General features: G+C 44.0%; 1 protein-coding gene across 1 annotated transcript in view; it reads left to right on the forward strand.

Annotated features, from left to right (window-relative positions):
• The window catches only part of Tpo (thyroid peroxidase), a 57,978-nt gene that overhangs the window by 23,363 nt on the left and 13,578 nt on the right, over positions 1-21,037 (forward strand). The window contains exons 5-11 of the mRNA XM_037198014.1: positions 5,812-5,941; positions 8,194-8,400; positions 8,762-9,262; positions 12,128-12,386; positions 14,025-14,195; positions 17,288-17,525; positions 19,593-19,801. Of these exons, the coding sequence (XP_037053909.1) occupies positions 5,812-5,941; positions 8,194-8,400; positions 8,762-9,262; positions 12,128-12,386; positions 14,025-14,195; positions 17,288-17,525; positions 19,593-19,801 (1,715 nt within the window). The remainder of the gene's footprint in view (positions 1-5,811; positions 5,942-8,193; positions 8,401-8,761; positions 9,263-12,127; positions 12,387-14,024; positions 14,196-17,287; positions 17,526-19,592; positions 19,802-21,037) is intronic.

A 21,037-nucleotide genomic window follows, 5' to 3' on the forward strand; every position in this document is an offset into this window, starting at 1 on the left:
AATGAGTTCAAAACCATCCTCTAATTCTCTTCTATCAGGTTCAAGATATCTGATTTACTTTGAGGACTTTAATCCATTTGGAGTTGAGTTTTGTGTAGGGTAGTAAGTATGGATCTATTTGCATTCTTCTACATGTAGACATCCAGTTTGACCAGCACCATTTATTGATGATGCTTTCTTCTTCCCAGAGTGTATTTCTGGCTTCTTTTTTTTAAAATGAGTATCTATAGGTGAGTGAATTTATGTATGGATCTTGAATTCTATTCCATTGGTCAATGTGTCTGTTTTTTTTTTTTGTGCCAATACCATGTTGTTTTTATTACTATAGTTTTGTAGTACAACTTGAAATCTGGATTTTTTGAAGTGCAGCTTGAAATCTGGAATGATGAGACCTCCAGCAATTCTTTTATTATTCAGGATTGTTTTAGCTATCCTGAGTATTTTGTGTCTCCATATGAAGCTGAGAATTATCCTTTCAAGATCTGTGGGAAAATGTGTTGGAATTTTGATGGGGATTACATTGAATCTGTAGATTGTTTTTGGTAGGATGGCCATTTTTACCATGTTAATCCTAACAATCCATGAGCATGGGAGATCTTTCCATCTTCTGATATCTTCTTCAATTTCTTTCTTCAAAGACTTGAAGTTTTATCATACAAGTCATTCTATCGTCTTTGAAAGTCTGGTTGAATTCTACACTAAAACCATAGACTTCTTTTTGTTAGGAGAATTTTAATGACTGCTTCCATTTCACTAGGGCTTATAAGTCTGTTTAAATCACTTATCTGATCCTGATTTAACTTGGGCAAGTGGTACTTATCAAGACAATTATTAATTTCTTTTAGATTTTCCAATTTGATGGGCTGCATGTTGTTATGTCTTCCTTTTCATTTCTGGTTTTGTTCATTTAGATATACTCTCTGCCTTTTTGTAGCACGAATCTTAAAGGGTCTTATTAATAAAAACAAACCCCAGAGCCAGGTATTGGGGTGAACGCTGAAAGATCAGAGAAACAGAACCAGCCACAGCTAACCTCACCTCACCAATCTCATTTCCTCAAACTGGAAGCCTCTGTGTCCTCGTCTGAATGGATCTAACAACCTAAAAGCTTAACTGACCCTAGTTCCTGGTCCCCACGCCTTATATACCTTTCTGCTTCCTGCCATCACTTCCTGGGGTTAAAGGCGTGTGTCACCATGCCTGGCTGTTTCCAGTGTGGCTTTGAACTCACAGAAATCCAGATCTGCCTCCAGAATGCTAGGATTAAATGTGTGTGTGTGTGTGTGTGTGTGTGTGTGTGTGTGTGTGTGCACGCGCATGTGTGCACCACCGTTTTCTGGCCTCTATGTCTATCTAGTGGCTGTTCTGTCTTTTGACCTCAGATAAGTTTATTAGGATACACAATATATTGGGGGACACAATAAATCACCACACCTTTTAGTTAATTTGGCTAAAGATTTGTCAATCTTACTGATTTTCTCAAAGGACCAACTCTTTGTTTCATTGACACTTTGTATTGTTCTTTCTTTCTATTTTATTGATTTCAGCCCTGAGTTTGATTATTTCATGTGATCTATTCTTTCTGGGAGTGCTTGCTTCTTTTTGCTCTAGAGCTTTCAGGTGTGCTGTTAAGTTGCTAATATGAGATATCTCCAGTTTTGTTATGTGTCATTTAGTGCTATGAACTTGCCTCTAACAACTGCTTTCAGTGTGTCCCATAGTCTTCATATGTTGTACGTTCATTTTCATTCAATTCTAGAAAGTCTTTAATTTCTTTCTTAATTTCTGTCATGACCCATTTTCCATTCAGTATATAGTTGTTTGGTTTCTATGAGTTTGTAAGTTCTCTGTTCTTTCTGTTGCTGTTGATAGCCAGCTTTAATCTGCGCTGGTCTGACAGGATGCAGGGAGTTATTTCAATGTTCTTGTATCTGTTGAGACTTTGTGTCTGAGTATGTGATCAATTTTGGAGAAAGTTCCATGAGGTACAGAGAAGAGGGTATATTCTTTTATGTTTGGGTGAATGTTCTGTAAATATTGTTATGCCTATTTGGTTTATGATGTCTGTTAGCTCCAGCATTTCTATGTTAAGTTTTTGTCTGGACAACCTGTCTGTTGGCAAGATTAGGGTATTGAAATCTCCATATATCAGTATGCGAGGGTTAATATGTTATTTAAGCCGTAGTAGTGTTTCTTTTACAAACTTGGGTACCCTTTTGTTTATGGTACATATGTTAAGAACTGAAATATCATTTTGGTGGACTTTTTTCCTTTGGTGATAATGTAGTCCTTCCCTATCTCTTCTGATTAGTTTTGGTTTGAAGTCTAATTTGTTTAATTTGTTAGACATTAAAATGGCTATTCCAGCTTGCTTTGTAAGTCCATTTGATTGGAATATCTTTTTCCAACTCTTTACTGTGAAGTAGTGCCTATCATTGACATTGAGGTGTATTTATTGGATTCCGCAGAGGGATAGATCCTGTTTTCACATCCATTCTGTTAGTCTGGGTCTACTGGAGAATTGAATCCATGATATTGAGAGGCATCAATGATCATTGATTTTTGAATCTTGGTGTTTTGGTTTTGGTGGTGGTGCTGCTGCTGCTACTGTGTGTTTCCCTTCTTTTGATTTTCCAGGTCTGAGATTATTTATTTCCTGTGTTTTCACCTCCTTAGATTGGAGTTCTCCTTCTAGCAACTTCAGCGGGGCTGAATCTATAGACATTGCTTAAATTTGTCTTATTTTCTCCATCTATGGTGATTGAAAGTTTTGCTGGGTATGGCATCTGTGGTCTCTTAGAGTCTACAGCACATCTACCCAGGCTTTTCTGGCTTTTTGAGTCTCCATTGAGAAATCAGATGTAATTCTAATAGATCCGCTTTTATATGTTACTTGGTCTTTTCCAATGCAGTTTTTAATGCTCTTTCTTTGTTCTTTATGTTTTGTGTTTTGATCATTATGTGCCAAGGGGACTTCCTTTTCTGGTCCAATCTGCTTGATGTTTTATATGCTTCTTATACTTTTATAGCATGTACTTTAGGTTAGGGAAATTTTCTTCTATGTTTTTGTTGAAAATATTTTCTGGGCCTTTGATCTGGGTTTCTTCTTCCTCTATTCCTATGATTCTTAGATTTGGTCTTTTCATGGTATCCCAGATTTCCTGGATATCTTATGTCAGGAGTATTTTAGATTTAACCTTTTTTTTGACCAATTTATTTCTTCTATTGTATCTTCTGTGCCTAAGATTCTCTCTCCAATCTCTTGTATTCTATTGGTGATGCTTTCCTATATAGTTCCTGTTCAAATTCTTATTTTTTTTATTTCCAGAATTCTATTTCCTTTTTCATGTCTTGAACAGTTTCATCCATTTTCTTCCACTATTTATCTGTGTTTTCCTGGATTTCTTTGGGGGGTTTATTCATTTCCACTTTACGAACCTCTATCATCTTTATACAGGCTGTTTTAAGGTCTTTTTTTTTTTTCTTGTGCTTCAGCTATGTTGAAATTTTCAGGGCCTGCTATGGTGTGGTTCCTAGACTCTAAGTAGAGACTGTTGTCCTGGCTGTTGTTGGTTTTTAAACCCTGGTGCCTAGGCATCTGGGATTGGAATGATTTTTAGTCTAGGTGCTGACATCTGGTCTTGTCTTTGTTGCATGGGGGCTTTGTTCCTTGTTTTATGTTTCCTCTCTAGACTTCAGAAGAGTGTGATAGCTGTGTTCTGACTAGTAGAAATTTTTCTGTGGATCTGATGGGTGTGGCCACTGGGGGGTTTCAGGTAAAATATGTTTGGGTATTGGGAGCTGACACTTAGGAACGGGGACAGACTAGGGATCTGAAAGCGTTCATAGGAGAGGAGAGCAGAGGGTCCAGCCAGGATCTGCTTATTTTGCCTGCTTGAAATTCTGGCAGAGAGTGAAAAGGGGTCACCCCAGAAGGTCTGCTACAGAGCTGGGGATGAGATTAGAGGATTGGATCTGGAGAAATGGAAAGACAGGAGAAGATCTGCAGTCAGCATACCTGCTTCCCTGCCCTGCTCAGCTGGTGTGTTCCCAGGGAGTGCCTACTGGCATTGGAGGCTGGGATAATGGGATGAGTTTGGGAAAGGAATTGGAGGAGATCTTCCTGATCTGCAAAGGATGGGGTCAGAGAGGAAAGGGAGCCTGCAGCAGGTGTTCAGCTGCAGAGCTGGGGTGGGAGTGAGACTGGTGGAATGGATCTGCAGGAGCAGAAGGAGAGATGAGGTTCTGCAGTCAGCCTACCTGCTTCCCTGGCAGGAGTGCAGATAACAATTTTCAAAGTCAAAATATCAGGCAATTTTATTTCAAAGTCCCTTCTCTGTGACCTCACAGGGTGACAATAGTCACTCACCCACCTCTAACTCTGAAACTTTGCTCTTCCACACCTCTCTAATCTATGTTTCCCCTCCCCCAATGACTCAGACTGAGTTGCTGATCACAGTTCCCTCTTACAAAGCATGAGGTAGACACACAGTGACCACCTTTCCCCTCTTCAGTAAAGGGGGCTGGAGAACCTTGTACATGTGAACTTGTAGTCACCAACAGAAGTTTATTATGAAAATTGAAACTGGGTTTCAAAATTCTTCCTCCCATATACAAGAAAACAAACATACACATGAGGTTTTGTCAAAATCACTTATTAAGGCTGGGGAAGTAGCATTGTTTTGCAGAGTGCTTGCCTAGCATGCACAAGGCTCTGGGTTCAAGAATCAACACCACATACATTAGACATGGACATGGTAATAGATGCTTATAACCCTAGCACTGGAGCGGTAGAGGCAGGAGGATCAGAAATTCAAGGTCATCAAATCTTAGCTCAACCAGTCTGGGTTCCAGAAGACCATCTCAAAACAAAAACAAAACATATTGGTCTATCATAAATCAACAAAACCCAGGTGGTGGTTCTACTTGAACTTGGAAAGCATCTACTTTTCCCTAGGATTAGCAGCCAATAACTAATATTTCAGTTCCTCCGCTTCTGAAGAAGGTGCCAAAATGTGTCATCGTTTAATTACACTCTTTCCCCCCTTGGCTTAGAGGCACTGTCCCTAAGCTTGGGAAATCAGTAAAGTACTGATCAACACACCTTTGCCTTAACATGGACCTTAAATGTGTCTTTTCTAAGTTATGCTTGAACCAAAGAATAAAATCACAGATTAGGTTGAGCATAGGAAATATTCCCCTTTAGCCTGGGTGGTGGGGTTCATTCTTACTTCAAAGCAATTAGCTCAGAAAAGGGCCTAATTTTATTTTTAATTCAAATGTGCATATTAATATGTGTTCCCTTGGCAGTCCTCTCACTTCTGAATTTAGAACACTTTGGTAATTTCCTGGATACCTTATTTCTCGTAGAAATATCATCATCCTGATCACCACAAGGGTCTTGGCTGTGTCTGATTATAGTGTCTTGATTAAAGGTGCTTAAATGTGACACTGTTTCAAATAGTCCCTTTGAATGCCCCAAATATCTGTCCTCTGGGTAGGAACCCATAGTAAATTCTTTGGAGAGAAGCCCGAGGATGGCACCTGGTAAGGGGCAGTATAAAGAGGCTACCAGCAGCCAGAGATCCTCGAGGTAGGATTACCACTCAAGAAGGTATTCTGGGGCCCCAGAAGTCAGTTCCCTCCACATACCCCAGGGAAGCCCATCTGGGGGACAAGCTGGTAGGGCCTATCTGGAGACTTAGAGATGCCATCTTGGTGCATTGTCTGGAGTGAGTCATACTGTATTGAGATCCCAGCGTTTCTTTATTCTCTTCCATCTCAGACACATCCCCTCATTTGTTTTCACAGAGATCACCCCAGATGGGGAGCCTCCAACACAGCCCTAGCAAGATGGCTGCCTCCTGTCTATGAAGATGGCTTCAGTCAGCCCAGAGGCTGGAACCCTGACTTCTTATACCATGGCTTCCCACTACCCCCAGTTGGTACTCATTTAAAACCTATTTCAACAGGTTTTCCATAATGGTAACATACTCCCTGCAGCCTTGGAGAGCAATGGGCAACTGCTGGAATGAGTTCGTATCGGAGGGATTCACACAACCCCTTGTGTTCCCAAACTTCCTAAGAAGTTGGAGCCCTGAGGTGTAAGACTTATTATTGAGGCTCTGAAGGTTAGCCAGAGTCAGCTAGTGAGGAGAACAACTGAGATTTAAAGTTACTGCCATCTAATTTGACAGCTTTCCTCTTCATAAAGACTTTAATATTCTCAAATAAATTCTTCTGTTCATCGGTAGAAGACAAGATTCAGCCAAAGACATGCATTCATTAATGAATTCACTCGCATACACAATGTATGTGCAGATGCTGGCTACCGTTTCTCTATCAGAGGCACACTGACTTGGGAAATGAATTCCTTTCCTACTGGTCCTTTGGTCCAGCATGTGCCCTTGGGTCCATTGTTCTACTTCATCAGAACATGGTCCATCTTGACCCTAGTTTGACTCTCAATGTCAATGGGGAAGTCAACATTTGTTTTTATGCCACAATCCACAACAGAATTCTCAAAATGTATGATAGTGGATACTCAGCTCAGCATAGGGGAAATCAGTACCAGAAGGGCAGGGCTGACCCAGTCAGATGTGGACTGACACTCTTACCATTACAAAGCTCTCCAATAGAGATTCAGTTTTTTTCAGGTGTCTCTTTATTGAGAGGCTCAAGTGTTCCTAGCAGTTAGTGGGGGCCAGCAAATGGAGCTGGGTACCAAGGTTCTCTGAGAAAGCATGATACTCATGTCTACACTTAACAAGATGTTTCTCTTTCCTATCGTGTGTTTGACAATGGACTAGTTCAAATCCTGAGGTCTTCTGAGCTCTGTACTAATACCAAGATTCTACAAACTCATGTCTGTTTATATATATTATTATATATAAGAATCAGCACTCAAGTATATTTACATGTAGCCTGTTCATGTCTCGATTTTATTCTAACAGAGTAATCCAAGATTACCAACTCATACAAAATTTTAACTCCAGTTCTATAGCCCCAAAGCCTAAAGTCAAGGTGTCTCAGGACTGTGTCCTTTTAGAGGTCCTCGGGGGAAATCCATCTCCTTGGCTCTTTCCAAATTTGTTTGTGGATGGGGTACATGCAGGTGTGTTTTGTTTTGTTTTTTTTTTTTTTACCACCGAACCATCTCTTGAGACTTATCTTTTCTAACTAAGGTTACACTCACTCTTCCTTTATGGCTCTTCTACCACATTGTAATGTTGTATCTCTCCGTGTCTTTTCTTGACAACAGTCAAGAAAGCTCTCAAAACTTGAAGACCCATGTGACCAGACTGACTATTCTTGGAAACCTGGAATAATCTCTGCATCCCAAGGTCTTTGCTCTAACCACACAGGCAGGTTAGATATTATAAAGCAGACATATTTGAAGGTGTTATTCTTCCCATCATACTGTACTTTCTGATCCCCAAAGATTTATGTTCACTCAAACCATAGGTCCCACTTGTATTATGGCACTCAGAAAGTCTAATGTCCAACCTAAATCTTAGCATTGTTAGTCCCCAAGTCATATAGGGAGAGGCTGTGGGTCTGACCCACCTGGAAACAAATTCTCTTCCATCTTGACCTGTGGCTGGAAAAAATGGCTTACCTGTTAAAAGTGTTTGCCCTGCAAGCCTGAGTTTAGTTCCTGGGACCCATAGTGGAAGCAGAGAATCAAACTGTGAAATAAGGAAACCTTCTTTCTGTTCCCAAAATACATCTTCTTAACAGTCCTGGAAACAGGCAGCACTAACCCAGGACAGGGAGGAAGAAAAGGAACAAAGAGGAGATGGCTGCTTCCAAACTATGAGGAGATCAGACGAGTCTTTAGGCACCAAGACCTTGGTCAGAGCCCTGCAGTTCAGGGCTGAGTCATGGGCTACATGTTCTTCACAAACTTCCCACAATGACCTGGGAACTGATAGCTTTCTGTCCACTTAGAGATTTTATGTGATCTTCCTAAGGCTCTGAGAAGTGACCTAAAGGGCCTCAGACATCACAAATCAGGGGCAGGTTTCCAAGCCCAAATGTGTGTATCTTCCATCACATCCACGGTGACAGTTTTTCCCAAGGCTCCCTGGAGCTGTGAACAAGATCCTCACTGTGAACTTGAGACCCCAAGGTCTCCATTATTGCTACAGTGCATCTCTCTACATCATCGCAATCTGTTTTCTCTTCCTCCAGGTTCGGGAGGTGACAAGACACCTCATTCAAGTTTCAAATGAGGCTGTGACAGAAGACGACCAGTACTCTGATTTCCTGACCGTGTGGGGACAGTACATCGATCATGACATTGCTCTCACACCACAGAGCACCAGCACAACAGCCTTCTGGGGAGGTGCTGACTGCCAGCTGGCCTGTGAGAACCAAAATCCCTGCTTCCCCATACAGGTAACTTCCCTAAACTCCCCACTGATTTTGAAATGGCATATGCCTTTTTGAAAATTAAACAGAAAAATCCTGAAATGAAATACAAAGTCTCCTCCCCATGTCCTGTCCTTAAGAGCTACTACCTACATATGCTCCTTGGATATTCAATGCACTCCTGTGTACAACACTATTTTGTGTGTACAAATGATCCCACAATTCCCAGGCCGTGCCATGTACAATGCTCTGAACCAGGCATGGTTACTCAGCAACAGTTATTACCTCTCACTCCACATCATCTGATCAACACAAATTTATTTTATGGTTTAAGATTCTAGAAGGGCCCAAGAACCTGAGGTGACACCTAGTCTCCGCTTTGACACAGCTTCCCTCAAACTCCTCGGGGACCGCTGCGTGCCTGCCTTTCTACCGCTCCTCAGCCGCCTGCGGCACTGGGGACCAGGGAGCTCTCTTTGGCAACTTATCTGCGGCCAATCCGCGGCAGCAGATGAATGCCTTGACCTCCTTCCTTGACGCATCCACTGTGTACGGCAGCTCGCCTGGGGTTGAGAAGCAGCTGCGCAACTGGAGCAGCTCGGCGGGGCTGTTGCGGGTCAACACACGCCACCGAGACTCAGGCCGCAGCTATCTGCCCTTCGCATCCGCTGCCTGCGCTCCGGAGCCTGGCGCCCCACGTGCCACCCGCAGGCCCTGCTTCCTGGCTGGCGATGGCCGTGCAAGCGAGGTCCCCGCCCTGGCAGCAGTGCACACCCTGTGGCTGCGTGAGCACAACCGCCTGGCTGCTTCATTCAAGGCCATCAACACACACTGGAGTGCTGAAACTGCTTACCAGGAGGCTCGCAAGGTGGTGGGCGCACTGCACCAGGTATGTACCTTGGCATGGCGGGGGGGTGGGGGGCGGGTACAGACAGTGAATAGTGGGCGTCCCTAAGGTGTGTCTGCAAGACCACACTGTAGGCACTCTAGGATGATGGACAGGGTCACTGCGGGCTTACCAGTGGCTTCCAGCAGGACCACCATGGTCTCTCTGAGTTTCTGGCAGGATCACCTTGGGATACTCAAGTGGGGACTTCCGAGGCACAAGTGTGTGTGAGCAAAACGCTCCTGGGACTAGGGGTCTCTCTTTTGGCGCTGTTGTCCCAGCAATGCATCATCCAGAGTAACCACAGGGCTACAGACCTCCTGAGTCACAACTGGGCCCAACATCAGGTCCCTTCATTGGCTGCTGCTTGGTAACTGTAACTCACAGAGCCTCACAGATTATAGCTCTAGTCTTGGTAGCAGCCCTATAAGGTGGGAACACAGCTGGATTCTGGCATGTTTGTGTTTTGGTAATCCTAATCATTCTGTCGAGTTAAATTAAGAGTCAGTTTTTAAATCTTTATTTTATGATTCTTTTTAAAAGTCAGAGGATCTTAAATGGAGATTCCTGTTGGTCATTTATCAGTTGTGTGACAGAGAAAATCATACTGAAAGATAGAAGGGGAGAGGGAGAGAGGAAGGGAGGGAGGGAGGGAGGGAGGAAATAAAGAAATAAAAAGAAAAAATGCAGTGCTGATTCCATAATCTCCCTGGGTTGTTAGGGAGGAATGAGTTATTTTACTCTATACCAGTAGTTCTCAAAGTGTCTCTACGCCTTAAGGGTCAACTATTTACATTATGATTCATAACAGTAGAAAAATTACAGTTCTGAAGTAGCAATGAAATAATTTTATGGTTTGGGGTCACCACAGCATGAGGAGCTGTATTAAAGTGTCGCAGCATTAGGAAGGTGAGAACCACTGCTCTGTGCTAACCTTCTTCCAGTGTCAGGTTAGAACAGACTGTGTTCCAGGCACTTGACATCAACCATGTCCTCACAAGAAACCCTGTGGGGAAGTGTACTGGGAAGTTTTGTATGTCAACTTGACACAAGGTATAGAGTCATCAGAGGAAGGAGCCTCTGCTGAGGAAATGCCTCCTTGAGATCCAGCTGTAGGGCATTTTCTCATTTAGTGATCAATGGAGGAGAGCCCAGCCCATGGCACCATGGTGGTACCATCCCTGGGCTGCTGGCCCTGGGTTCTATAAGAAGGTGGGCTGAGCAAGTCATGGGAAGCAAGCCAGTAAGCAGCACTCTTTCATGGCCTCTGCATCAGCTTCTGCTCAGGGATCCTGCCCTGTGTGAATTCCTGTCCTGCCTTCCTTCAGTGATGAACAGCAATGCTGAAGTGTGAGCCAAATGAACCCTTTCCTCCCCAACTTGCTTTTTGCCCATGGTGTTTCATCACAGAAATAGAAACTCTAAGACAGGAAGATAACTTCAATCTCACCTAACGAATAAGGAAGGGAGTGTTGTCCTCTGTGCGTAGTTGCAAGGGGCAGCCCAGGAGCACCTGCCCTACCATGGCCTCAGGTGCCTGAGGACCAGGCATAGCCCATGAGTTGCTGTGAGTAAGGAGGACATGAAGACAGGTGGCATCAGGGGCTGGAACATCTTTACTGGCTCACAGAAATGTTCAAATACCCCAGGACCTGTGTGTACACAGAGGTGCACATTGAGTGTCTATCAGCTCTGATTAAGGAGTCATGTGTACTGTGTTACTGAATCTGTGCTCAGTATTTGTGTGTGTTGTGTTTGAATGTTTGTCTCTGTGAGTTTGAATTGTGATCTGTGTTCTATGTGTATGTTTCTGTAGTGGATTGTATTTGTATGCATTATTCTGTGTGTGCCTATATTGTAATGTGTTAGATAAGAAAGTAGAAATGAGATATACAAAACTTATTTGAAACTGAGGCTTATAATAAACTCTGGGTGCAAAGTGCTTCACTGAGTAGCTGTAATCTTGCTTGACAGACATATGTAAACAGACACTTTTTTTTAATCACTGCAGGTACCCCTAGCAGAACCTCACATCAGTATCTGTGAGGATAGAACCAAAACAATTTTGTATAGTAGCTTTAGGACAAGACCAGGAGGAGCCTCAAAGCCCTGACGTTTTCAAGGAGCTGGCCAGACATTGTGACCTCTTTGTGCAGAGTGGGGTGTCATCCATGGCAATAGGAGACACACACACACACACACACACACACACACACACACACACACACACACACACACACACACACACACACACACACACACCTGACTGCCTTCTCTCTGCCCTGGGAGATGAATCTATGATGATTCTCTAATTATGAATTCCAGGCCCAGATAATGGTGGGTACAAGTTAGTTCTCTTAGTAAAGTTTCTTCTTAGGAAAGTTCTGCAATAGTGGTGGTGTGAGTCCTTTGGTATGCCAAGTAGTTGTAAAATAGAGGGTTTAGTTCTGCATATCTGAGGATCTCAGCTGGCCTGAACATTAATCATCCAGTGGCCTATTCTCAATAAGGAAGTGATAACCGTCTAAATGAACAGTAAAGATGCTCTCAGATTTCTGTATTACCCTCATCAATCTAGTGTCTCTTCTCTACTTGGTTTTTGTTGTTGTTGTTGGTTTGTTTGTTTGTTTTTTAACATTCCTATGGGTTGTGCCTTTACCTGATAGGCATGTTCCCTCCCACACCTCTGACTACATCTTGGACTGTGTCCTCCTTTTGGAAGCTCACCAATCCTATGGTGTTCTATCACAATGAAGCCCAGGCAGACTTCCTCCCTATTTATTTTAATCTCCTGTTGGCCTGCAGGACACCCTTGGGCTTTGCTGAAAACTTTCCCTGCTCAGAGAACACCTGTCTCCCTCCCTATAGATCATCACCATGAGGGATTATATCCCTAAGATCCTTGGTCCTGATGCCTTCAGGCAGTACGTGGGCCCCTATGAAGGCTATGATCCTACTGTGAACCCTACTGTTTCCAACATCTTCTCTACTGCTGCCTTCCGCTTTGGCCACGCCACAGTCCATCCACTGGTGAGGCGGTTGGATGCTGACTTCCAGGACCACACAGACCTCCCCAGGCTGCAGCTGCATGATGTCTTCTTCAGGCCCTGGAGGCTTATCCAGGAAGGTATGCCCATCCTCCTGACTTGATCCTACAGCTAAGCACAGCCAGGGTAGCCCAGCATGAGGCTTTACCGTCCATGCTGGTTGGTTAAGCTAATGCTATCTAATTTATCAGTATTAAGAGGGAATAAATAAATAAAAAGCCTTTTTCATATATGCACCTATGTGGCATGTCTCTGTGTGTTCAGGTGCACATGTGTGCAAATACAGGCTGGAGGACAACCTCTGCTGTCATCCTTACAAAAGCAATCCACTTCCTTTGAGAAAGGATCTCGCATTGACCTGAAGTTAACCAATGAAGCTAGACTGGCTGAACAGTCAGCCACGGGGATCACCCTGTCTCTGCCTCCACAACACCAGAATTACAAGCACACACCATCGCACCCTACAATTATTCCCCTGGGTTCTGAGGGCAAATTCAGGTTCTTGTGCTTGCCTGGCATCACACATTACTGGCTGAGCCACCCCCATTGCAGTGTTCAAGGTTCTTTGAAAGGTGAAATTTCCTAAGAAATGCCTTGACTCACATCTGGAGCTATCCAGTACTCAGGATAAATTATCCAGGTATAGAGCTCGCTCTCTCTCTCTCTCTCTCTCTCTCTCTCTCTCTCTCGGCAGACAGATAAGTAGAAGTGTCTTGGTGGTTATGCCTTACAGATGCTACTGCCATTCCTTCATCAACAAGCGCTATAACTGTTCTCTGATGGGACCAGCACTGTGAGCGGCAGGATGCTGGCATTTGCAAAAGCAAACAACAACAACAAAACTCTGATTCGCTGACTCTACTCTGGAGAACCGTTTTTATGCTTCCCTATATTTCTTTCTTTCTACTCTTCTCCCCATGGTCTTTCTCTCCCTCTGATCATTTCTAAGCTGTCTCAAAAGTAGGTACAGGAACACGTTGGAAGGTAGAGATGATGGTAGCTGACAGTGTGTTCCCTCACCACTGATAATCAAGTTTCTATCATACAGAACATGAGGAGAGAGGTTTGGGGTCTTCCTGAGTCATCCTACCCAGTTCAAGCTATATTATAAATTTGCATTTGGTGGGCACCAACAGTAACTTACTGTTGCAGATGTGGAGTCCAGAGAATATTCCCTTGGACTCTAAATCAGCAGTTTTCAACCTGTATGTTGTGACCCCTTGGGGGTCAAAAGACCATTTCAACAGGAGTCTCACCTAAGACCATTGAAAAACACAGATGTTTCTATTCATAGACTCTACAATTCATAATAGTAGCAAAATTACAGTTATGAAGTAACGATGAAAATAAATTTATGGTTGGGGATCACCACAACATGAGTAACTGTGTGATTAAAGGATTGAAGCATTGGGAGTGTTGAGAACCACCTCTCTAAGCATTCTGCTGCTGAAAAATAAATAATGATGAATCTCAGTAATGTGATCCTGCCTATGTCTAGTCCCTGACGTGCTGAAGGTGCGTCCTCAGCACACAGTTGTCAATAACTGCCGTGTCCTAAGGAACCTGGAAATCTTTTGGAATTGCAAAAGGTATTTTGGGGGAACATGCTCAGATGTTTGTTAAGAATAAACATGCTTTATAACTGAGTATCTATCCTTTGTCCCCAGAACTCAGCAGGGACCTAGGGACCTCTCTGACTTGTGTATGATGTCTTTCAGGTGGTTTGGATCCAATAGTGCGAGGCCTCCTAGCAAGACCAGCCAAGCTGCAGTTACAGGAGCAGCTGATGAATGAGGAGCTGACTGAGAGGCTCTTTGTGTTGCCTAATGTTGGCACCTTGGATCTGGCATCGATGGACTTGCAGAGGGGCCGTGACCATGGCTTACCAGGTTTGTCAGGTCTCTACGTGGTACACCTCAGTATGTGCTGAGGGAAGGACTCTCTGGTTCAGTGTCTGGTATAAAAAAATATACCCACAAATCTATTGCACTGCCAGCTTCAAAGGACTAGATTTGTCGTGTTTTTTATTATTTGTTTGGCCTTTTGTGTGTGTGTTTTTAGATGAGGTTTTGCTATGTAACTCGAGCTAGCTTCAAATTCATGATCCTTCCGCTTCAACCTCCCAAGTGACTGGGATTATAGGTATGTACCAGGCCTGTAACTAACTACACATCTGTGTGTAAACTGGCTCCTCTGCACCCTGTGAGCTCTATGGAAGAGTCTGTGTCCCTTCCTGTGATTTGCACTTGAGATGTCTTTTCTTGTATGCCCTGGGGACAATTCCCAGTCTTCGAAGGGCATCTAACTACAGAACTGCAGTCTCTCCCAGGATCCTGATGGAGTCCCCACCACAGAAGCCTGTGGAGCACCAGGGTTCCCCAGGAACTACTACACTGATGCTTTGTCTAACCCAGTGGCCCACACACAGGGCCAGTGGCCAGTGCCCTTGCTCTTTGTATATGCAGCAGAAAAAGTCCTAGATGCAGGTGCTGTTGTTACTATGGCTGCTATTCTGAAGCTCTGTTTGCAGAGTGCAGTTGGCATGTCCTTCTATATCATTCTTCCCTCACCACAGCCTTCAACTTGTGTAACTTGGATTTGAAGAGCAAGTATGTACTGGGAAGACAGAAAAGTGTCCCTTCTGCTTATGTTGAAAGACCACACACCTTCTGTGTGTTACCCTGAACTCCAGGTGCACTTACTTCTCTGACCTGTGGAGGAATATACCTGCTGCTTATGGCCCCTGAAAAAGCTCTTTCCCAATTTTTGAGTGTAATTCACTCCCTTTTTGAGCTTCAATTGTCCTGAAAATAAATGATCCTTCAAGTAGATATTTAATGAAGTAACTGCTATATTCCCCAACCTCTGTGGCAAGCAGTGGGGATATATATATATATATATATAATATATATATATATATATATATCCATCAGATTCACTGATTTTATTTTGTTTGTCATGAGATTATGTGATCTGGGGGGTCTGTCCTAAAGCAGAGGGTGATGAACTGGAAATGTTATGGGATTCCACAGAACTGAGGAGACAGGAGAGGAGGAGGCTGTCATCTTGCTAGATAGCTCCTGAGAAAGATAACAGGAGGTGACCCACCTGGAATTAAAGAACTAAGAGGGGACTTGCCAATGAGTTGCCACTCACCAGGTCCAGCTGTGGACAGCAGACCTTGAGTTAAGGTAGAGCAATCTTGTTGGTCAGGAAGCTCAGGAGCCATGGCTCTGAAAAAGGTGGTGTGATGCTTAGCTGCATCATATATAAATATACACATAAAACAAATAAAATAACAACAACAATAAAACAGCTACATTAAACAGATACCAGTTTCTCCTGAATCAGAATAGAGGGAGCTGTCATTATTGAAAATTAACTCAGTACCATTGGATGGCAACATTCATGAACCAGCTTGTAAATTCTCACTGATGTTTTTCTTCACTTTGGCTTTTATTTACTATAACCTACTGCCTCTGTGTTGTTCCCTGTAGCTAGAAGCTCCCAACACCCCATTCCATGGCTCAGCAAGGCTCTTCTAGCATCCCTTCTTAGACTCCCCAGAAGATACATGATCATTTCTTCAGAGTCTACTTTATCCATGGGGTTCACTCTGAGTCCCTAAAGTTTTTATCCCATGAATGCCTTGTCACCCCTGCGGAGACATGGCCTAGACCTCAGAGCATTTCTCTGTGTGTGTTTATGCAATACTTGTTGAGGGTCTAGGTGTGGAAGGGAGTGGAAATAACACAAGGCAGACTCCACTGGAATACAGATGGCAGAATGAACAAAGAGAATGCAAAGATCTGCGCTGCCTGCTGAGTCCCACAGCAGACTGTGACTGGCACTAATGGAGAAAGTCCAGATGAGGAGGAGGAGGCCAAAGGGAGCCCAACAAGGAGGATACTACAAAATCAGGTCCTGTGTCCAGTGGAGAATGCAGCCCAGTCAGAGTGCAGCATGTAGAGACAATGAAAGGGTGAGAGATGCTGGGGCCATGAGGCCAAGGCTGGCCTTTGCCAGCAATGCTGAGCTCACCTTCAATCATGGGGGATAATCTATAATATTAGAGACAGTCAGACAAGGGAAGATAGGCATGTATATATGTGTATTCTGTGTGTGTGTGTGTTGTGTGTGTTTGTGCAAGAGAGTGTCTATGAGTGTGTATAAGAGAGTATATGTGTCTGTGTAAGAGAAACTGCATTTGTGAGTGTGTGAGTTTGTGTATATATAAGAGTATATGTATATGTGTGCGTGTCTGTGTTTATGAGTGTGTATATGTGTGTAAGAGAGAGTATGTCTGTGAGTATATGTGTGTAAGAGAAAGTGTGTGTCTGTGAGCATATCTGTGTAAGAGAGTATGTGGTTTTGTCTGTGTAGAAAAGAGTATGTGTGTGTTTATGTATAAGAGAGTATGTGTCTATGAGTATGTGTATTAAAGTGTGAGTGTGTATGTGTATATCAGAGTATGTATCTCTAAGTGTGTGTATAAGAAAGTATCTATGTTTGTGAGTATGTGTCTATGTGTAAGAGTGTGTGTGTGTGTGTGTGTGCGTGCGCGCGCGCATGCGTGCATGCACACTTGTATGCTCTGGATCTCCATGAGCTCTCAGTGTCCTTCTGGAGCATCAACAGCTTTGAAGAGGGTGTAGCCTGTCACCATAGTTCAGTAGGAGAAGACTGAGCCAATAATAGTGCGAATCCACTAAAGCATCTTGACTTGGCCCCTTTCAATCCTAATTCACCCCCAAATATACTCTTTGTAAGAACCCCAAGTCTGTACCGCATGGCCTGTCCTGTTGAACTCCATAGGACTGAATGTCATGCCACAATGACGCAATGGTCACTCAGCAGCAGGGAATGGAAGGCAGGGCTGTGTCTCTGCAACGCTGCCTTCCAGGGGCCAGCAGAACCCATGTGTAGACTGGTGAAACTTAAGTCCCTGTAAAAACAGACCTACCCTCTCTTTCTTGTGCAGGCTACAATGAATGGAGAGAGTTCTGTGGCTTGTCACGCCTGGAAACACCAGCCGAACTGAGCAGGGCCATTACCAACAGAAGCATGGTCAACAAGATCATGGACTTGTACAAGCACACAGACAATATCGACGTCTGGGTGGGAGGCCTGGCTGAAAACTTCCTGCTGGGGGCCCGCACTGGACCTCTGTTCGCATGCATCATTGGGAAGCAGATGAAAGCCCTGAGGGATGGAGACAGGTAAGTACCTGTGGAAAGTCTGTCCATGTTCTGAGCAAAGCACTCTGGGCATAAATCAGTGTTCTACATAGGGCTTGTATGAAGCAGCCAGATCTGTGCTCAAGTGCCTATGTGATCCGGGGCAGGTTTTTTCTCAAACATAGCATCCCTGACTGTAAAACAATGTTGACACCCAACAAAAAGACCACAAGACATATAGAATATCCTGTTCACTTAGAAATATTACTATTGTTTTCCCATATTTCTAGTCATGTACACAATTCAAACTGTGACAATCTATGGCTTCCATCATTAGCCATTCACTGATACTGTTGACACTGGACAGGTAGACCTGCCTTGATGCAGATGTAGACCCCAGCTGGTACCCAGGAGCAGTCTGTGCTAAACAGACTCACTCCCACTCCCCACCATGCCTCCATCTCCAGCCCTGCACAGCTGGCTGAGGCTCCTGCCTGCCCTTGCATTTGTTTCTTCCTCCATTTCAGCCTAGAATTTTGAGCTCCCCCAGAGGGGTTTAGAGAAGCAAGTGCATTATCTGTGGGCCCCTTGAGCCGACACCAGATGGTGATCAGGGGAATGTAAAGTGAAACGTTAGAATTATGCAACTATAAAGAATAAAACAAGGAAGCATCATTTCTTTCTTTCTTTTAATAGTCCCTCCATACTAGATTCTCTCTTTCTGCCTCCATCCTTCCATCCATCCATCCATCCATCCATCCATCCATCCCTATCTATCTCCCTCCCAAAAGATTGCTTTTCAGGAGTGCCTCAGCTTTTAGACACAGCCTTAGGATTTTTTCCTTGCCTTTGCTAGGAATGTTGCCATTAATTTCTGGGATACAGCATTTCACAGAGATAAGACAACTGGAAGAAATACTGAGGGGTTTTTATCTCCCTTGAAACTGTATTGTTAGACAAATCGTGTGGCTTGAAATAATTGGGAATGAGAAGACACAAACTTTGGAGGCTGGTAATTTCCTGAATTCCCTTGAGTGTGGCATGACCACTGGGTCAGGTCCAATGGCAAAGTCCAAGAGCCTCTGGCAGATGCTAGAGTGATGCAGTGATTCTTCACTGTAGTGTTTATGACTGAATGTCTCCAAGAAGCAAAACTTCAATCAGCCAATTGATATAGAGGGGACTCCTTCTCATGCTGTCCAAGTCCTTTTGCAGATTTCAGTTCCTTCTCACAATCTAAGGGAATGTGTTCCCAAGTAGGAACAGAGGCAGTCTTTATATGGTAAAGGGTTGTGGGAAATTGGAGTTTTGTCCGTGATGTTCATATTCTGGGAAGAACTAACATTATTTTCTCTCTTTGCTGACCCTGGCCTGGAGGTAAGGACAAGAACAACACTTGGACCTTGGACTGAATGACACCTCTTCCTGTGGCTGACTGCTGTTGCCCCATTTGTTTCTGAGACAGGGATGCACCCATACAGGCACAGTGCAGCCAATCCTCTACAAGCTGGGCAGTTCACACTGCCCTGCAGATGGCGCTTTCCAGACAGGCTTGTAGCTGAAGTTTTTTTCCAGTCCTGCCTGGCCCATGATCAGGACAAATCTCTCTCACCCACCAGTCCTGCAGCCACTCAGACCCAACCAAATAAACACACAGATGCTTATATTATTTAAACTGTTTGGCCTAATGGATCAGGCTTCTAGCTATCTAGTTCTTACATCTTAGATTAACCCATTTCTATAAATCTATACCTTGCTACATGGCTCGTGGCTTACCAATATCTTACATGTTGGTACTCATGGAGGCGGCTGGCAGCGTCTTCTGACTCAGCCTTCCACTTCCCAGAATTCTCCTCTCTCCTTGTCCTGCCTATACTTCCTCCCTGGCTACTGGCCAATCAGTGTTTTATTTATTAACCAATCAGAGCAACACATTTAACATATAAACCATCCCACAGCACAGGCTCCTACCCTTCTTTTCTCCGCTGTATCTACAGTGCCTGGTTCTCATAGGCCCTGGATGCTGTGGTCACTCTCTGATACTGAGTGCATGAGGAAAGGGAAGTGGCACTGTATGCTGCTCCCACCCACGTGCCCTCTCCCATGCAGGTTTTGGTGGGAGAACAGCCATGTCTTCACAGACGCTCAGAGGCAGGAACTGGAAAAGCATTCACTACCTCGGGTCATCTGTGACAACACTGGCCTCACCAGGGTACCTGTGGATGCCTTCCGTACTGGAAAATTCCCCCAGGACTTTGAGTCCTGTGAAGACATCCCTAGCATGGACCTTGAAGTGTGGAGGGAGACCTTTCCACAAGGTGACTCTGAGCCTCTTGTTATATTATTATGGCACTAAAGTCAGTGTAACCTCTCCACGTGGCTGATTTTAACCCTGTGCTGCTGAGAAAGTACTGGTGAGGCTGAGCCTTGCCTTCCCCTGTGGTATGGTAGCTCCCCAGTGAGAACTAAGAATCAGACCAGAAGTCTGCAACAGTTGATAGACCTGTACCCCATCCAGGTTCACACACTACTTGGTAGCTGCTGAGCCTTGGCACTGGCAACCCCCAGAATTTCCTTCTCTGCCATGGGCTCTGTACCCATGAGTTTCCAACTGCACTATGGAACTCTGCCCACCATGGATGAGTATAAAGTTTCCTGGGATCCTGCTGGCTCAGTTCTCCTGGATGAGAAGCAGTAGATGAGCTCTTATTTAAAAGCAAGTAGTGACTGACATTTGGCTATGTAGAAAAGATGTAAGATTGAGCAGGGACCTGCAGATTCCTGAGATTTAATTAGCAAAGTAAATGTTCTCACCTTGGTTTTAGTTCTATACTTCAGACAGACCAAATTATAGCTCTTGAAATATCACTGACACAAAACATTTATTCTTTTTGCATGTATGTGCGTGCATATGTGTGGCATATGTAGGCTATGTGTATTCATGTTGGCAAGTATTTGGGCACACATTTGTGCTCACGTGCATCTGGAGGCCTGAAGTTGACATTGAGTGTCCTTAATCTCTTCATCTTACATTATTGAGGGAAGGTCTCCCGCTGATTCTAGAACTGGCTGGTCTGGCTAGCCAGATTTCTCTAGGAATTCCTTGTCTTTGCCCCCTGTGTGCTGGGATTATAGTCAGACTGCCATGCCCATCCAGCTTTTATGTGGGTTCTGGGCATCTCAATTCTGGTCCTCACAGTTACTCAGAAAGCACCTTACTGACCAAGGAATTTTCTCAGCCACACCAAGTGTTTACTCTTTCATTAACTATATGACATCAGCTTTGAGCCATGCGAGTCTTGGCTTTAAACAGGAGATAAAGCATTGGCTACATGTCAGGCACTTATCCAGGGCCTAGCACCCACTTGCCAGAAGAAACACAGAGATACATGCCATACATGCCCATAGAGAAACACACATACAAACCTATTAACCACTTCCATCCCAGACTAAGAAAGGGCCAAGGAAACCTACTCTCTGCAGCCTCCATCTCCAAATGTAATGCTATGCAGATACAAGGTGTTGGGAAATAAAGTTTTAATTGAGGGGTACAG

Source organism: Peromyscus leucopus, chromosome 22, assembly GCF_004664715.2.
Source record: "Peromyscus leucopus breed LL Stock chromosome 22, UCI_PerLeu_2.1, whole genome shotgun sequence".
Taxonomy (NCBI): Eukaryota; Metazoa; Chordata; class Mammalia; order Rodentia; family Cricetidae; genus Peromyscus; species Peromyscus leucopus.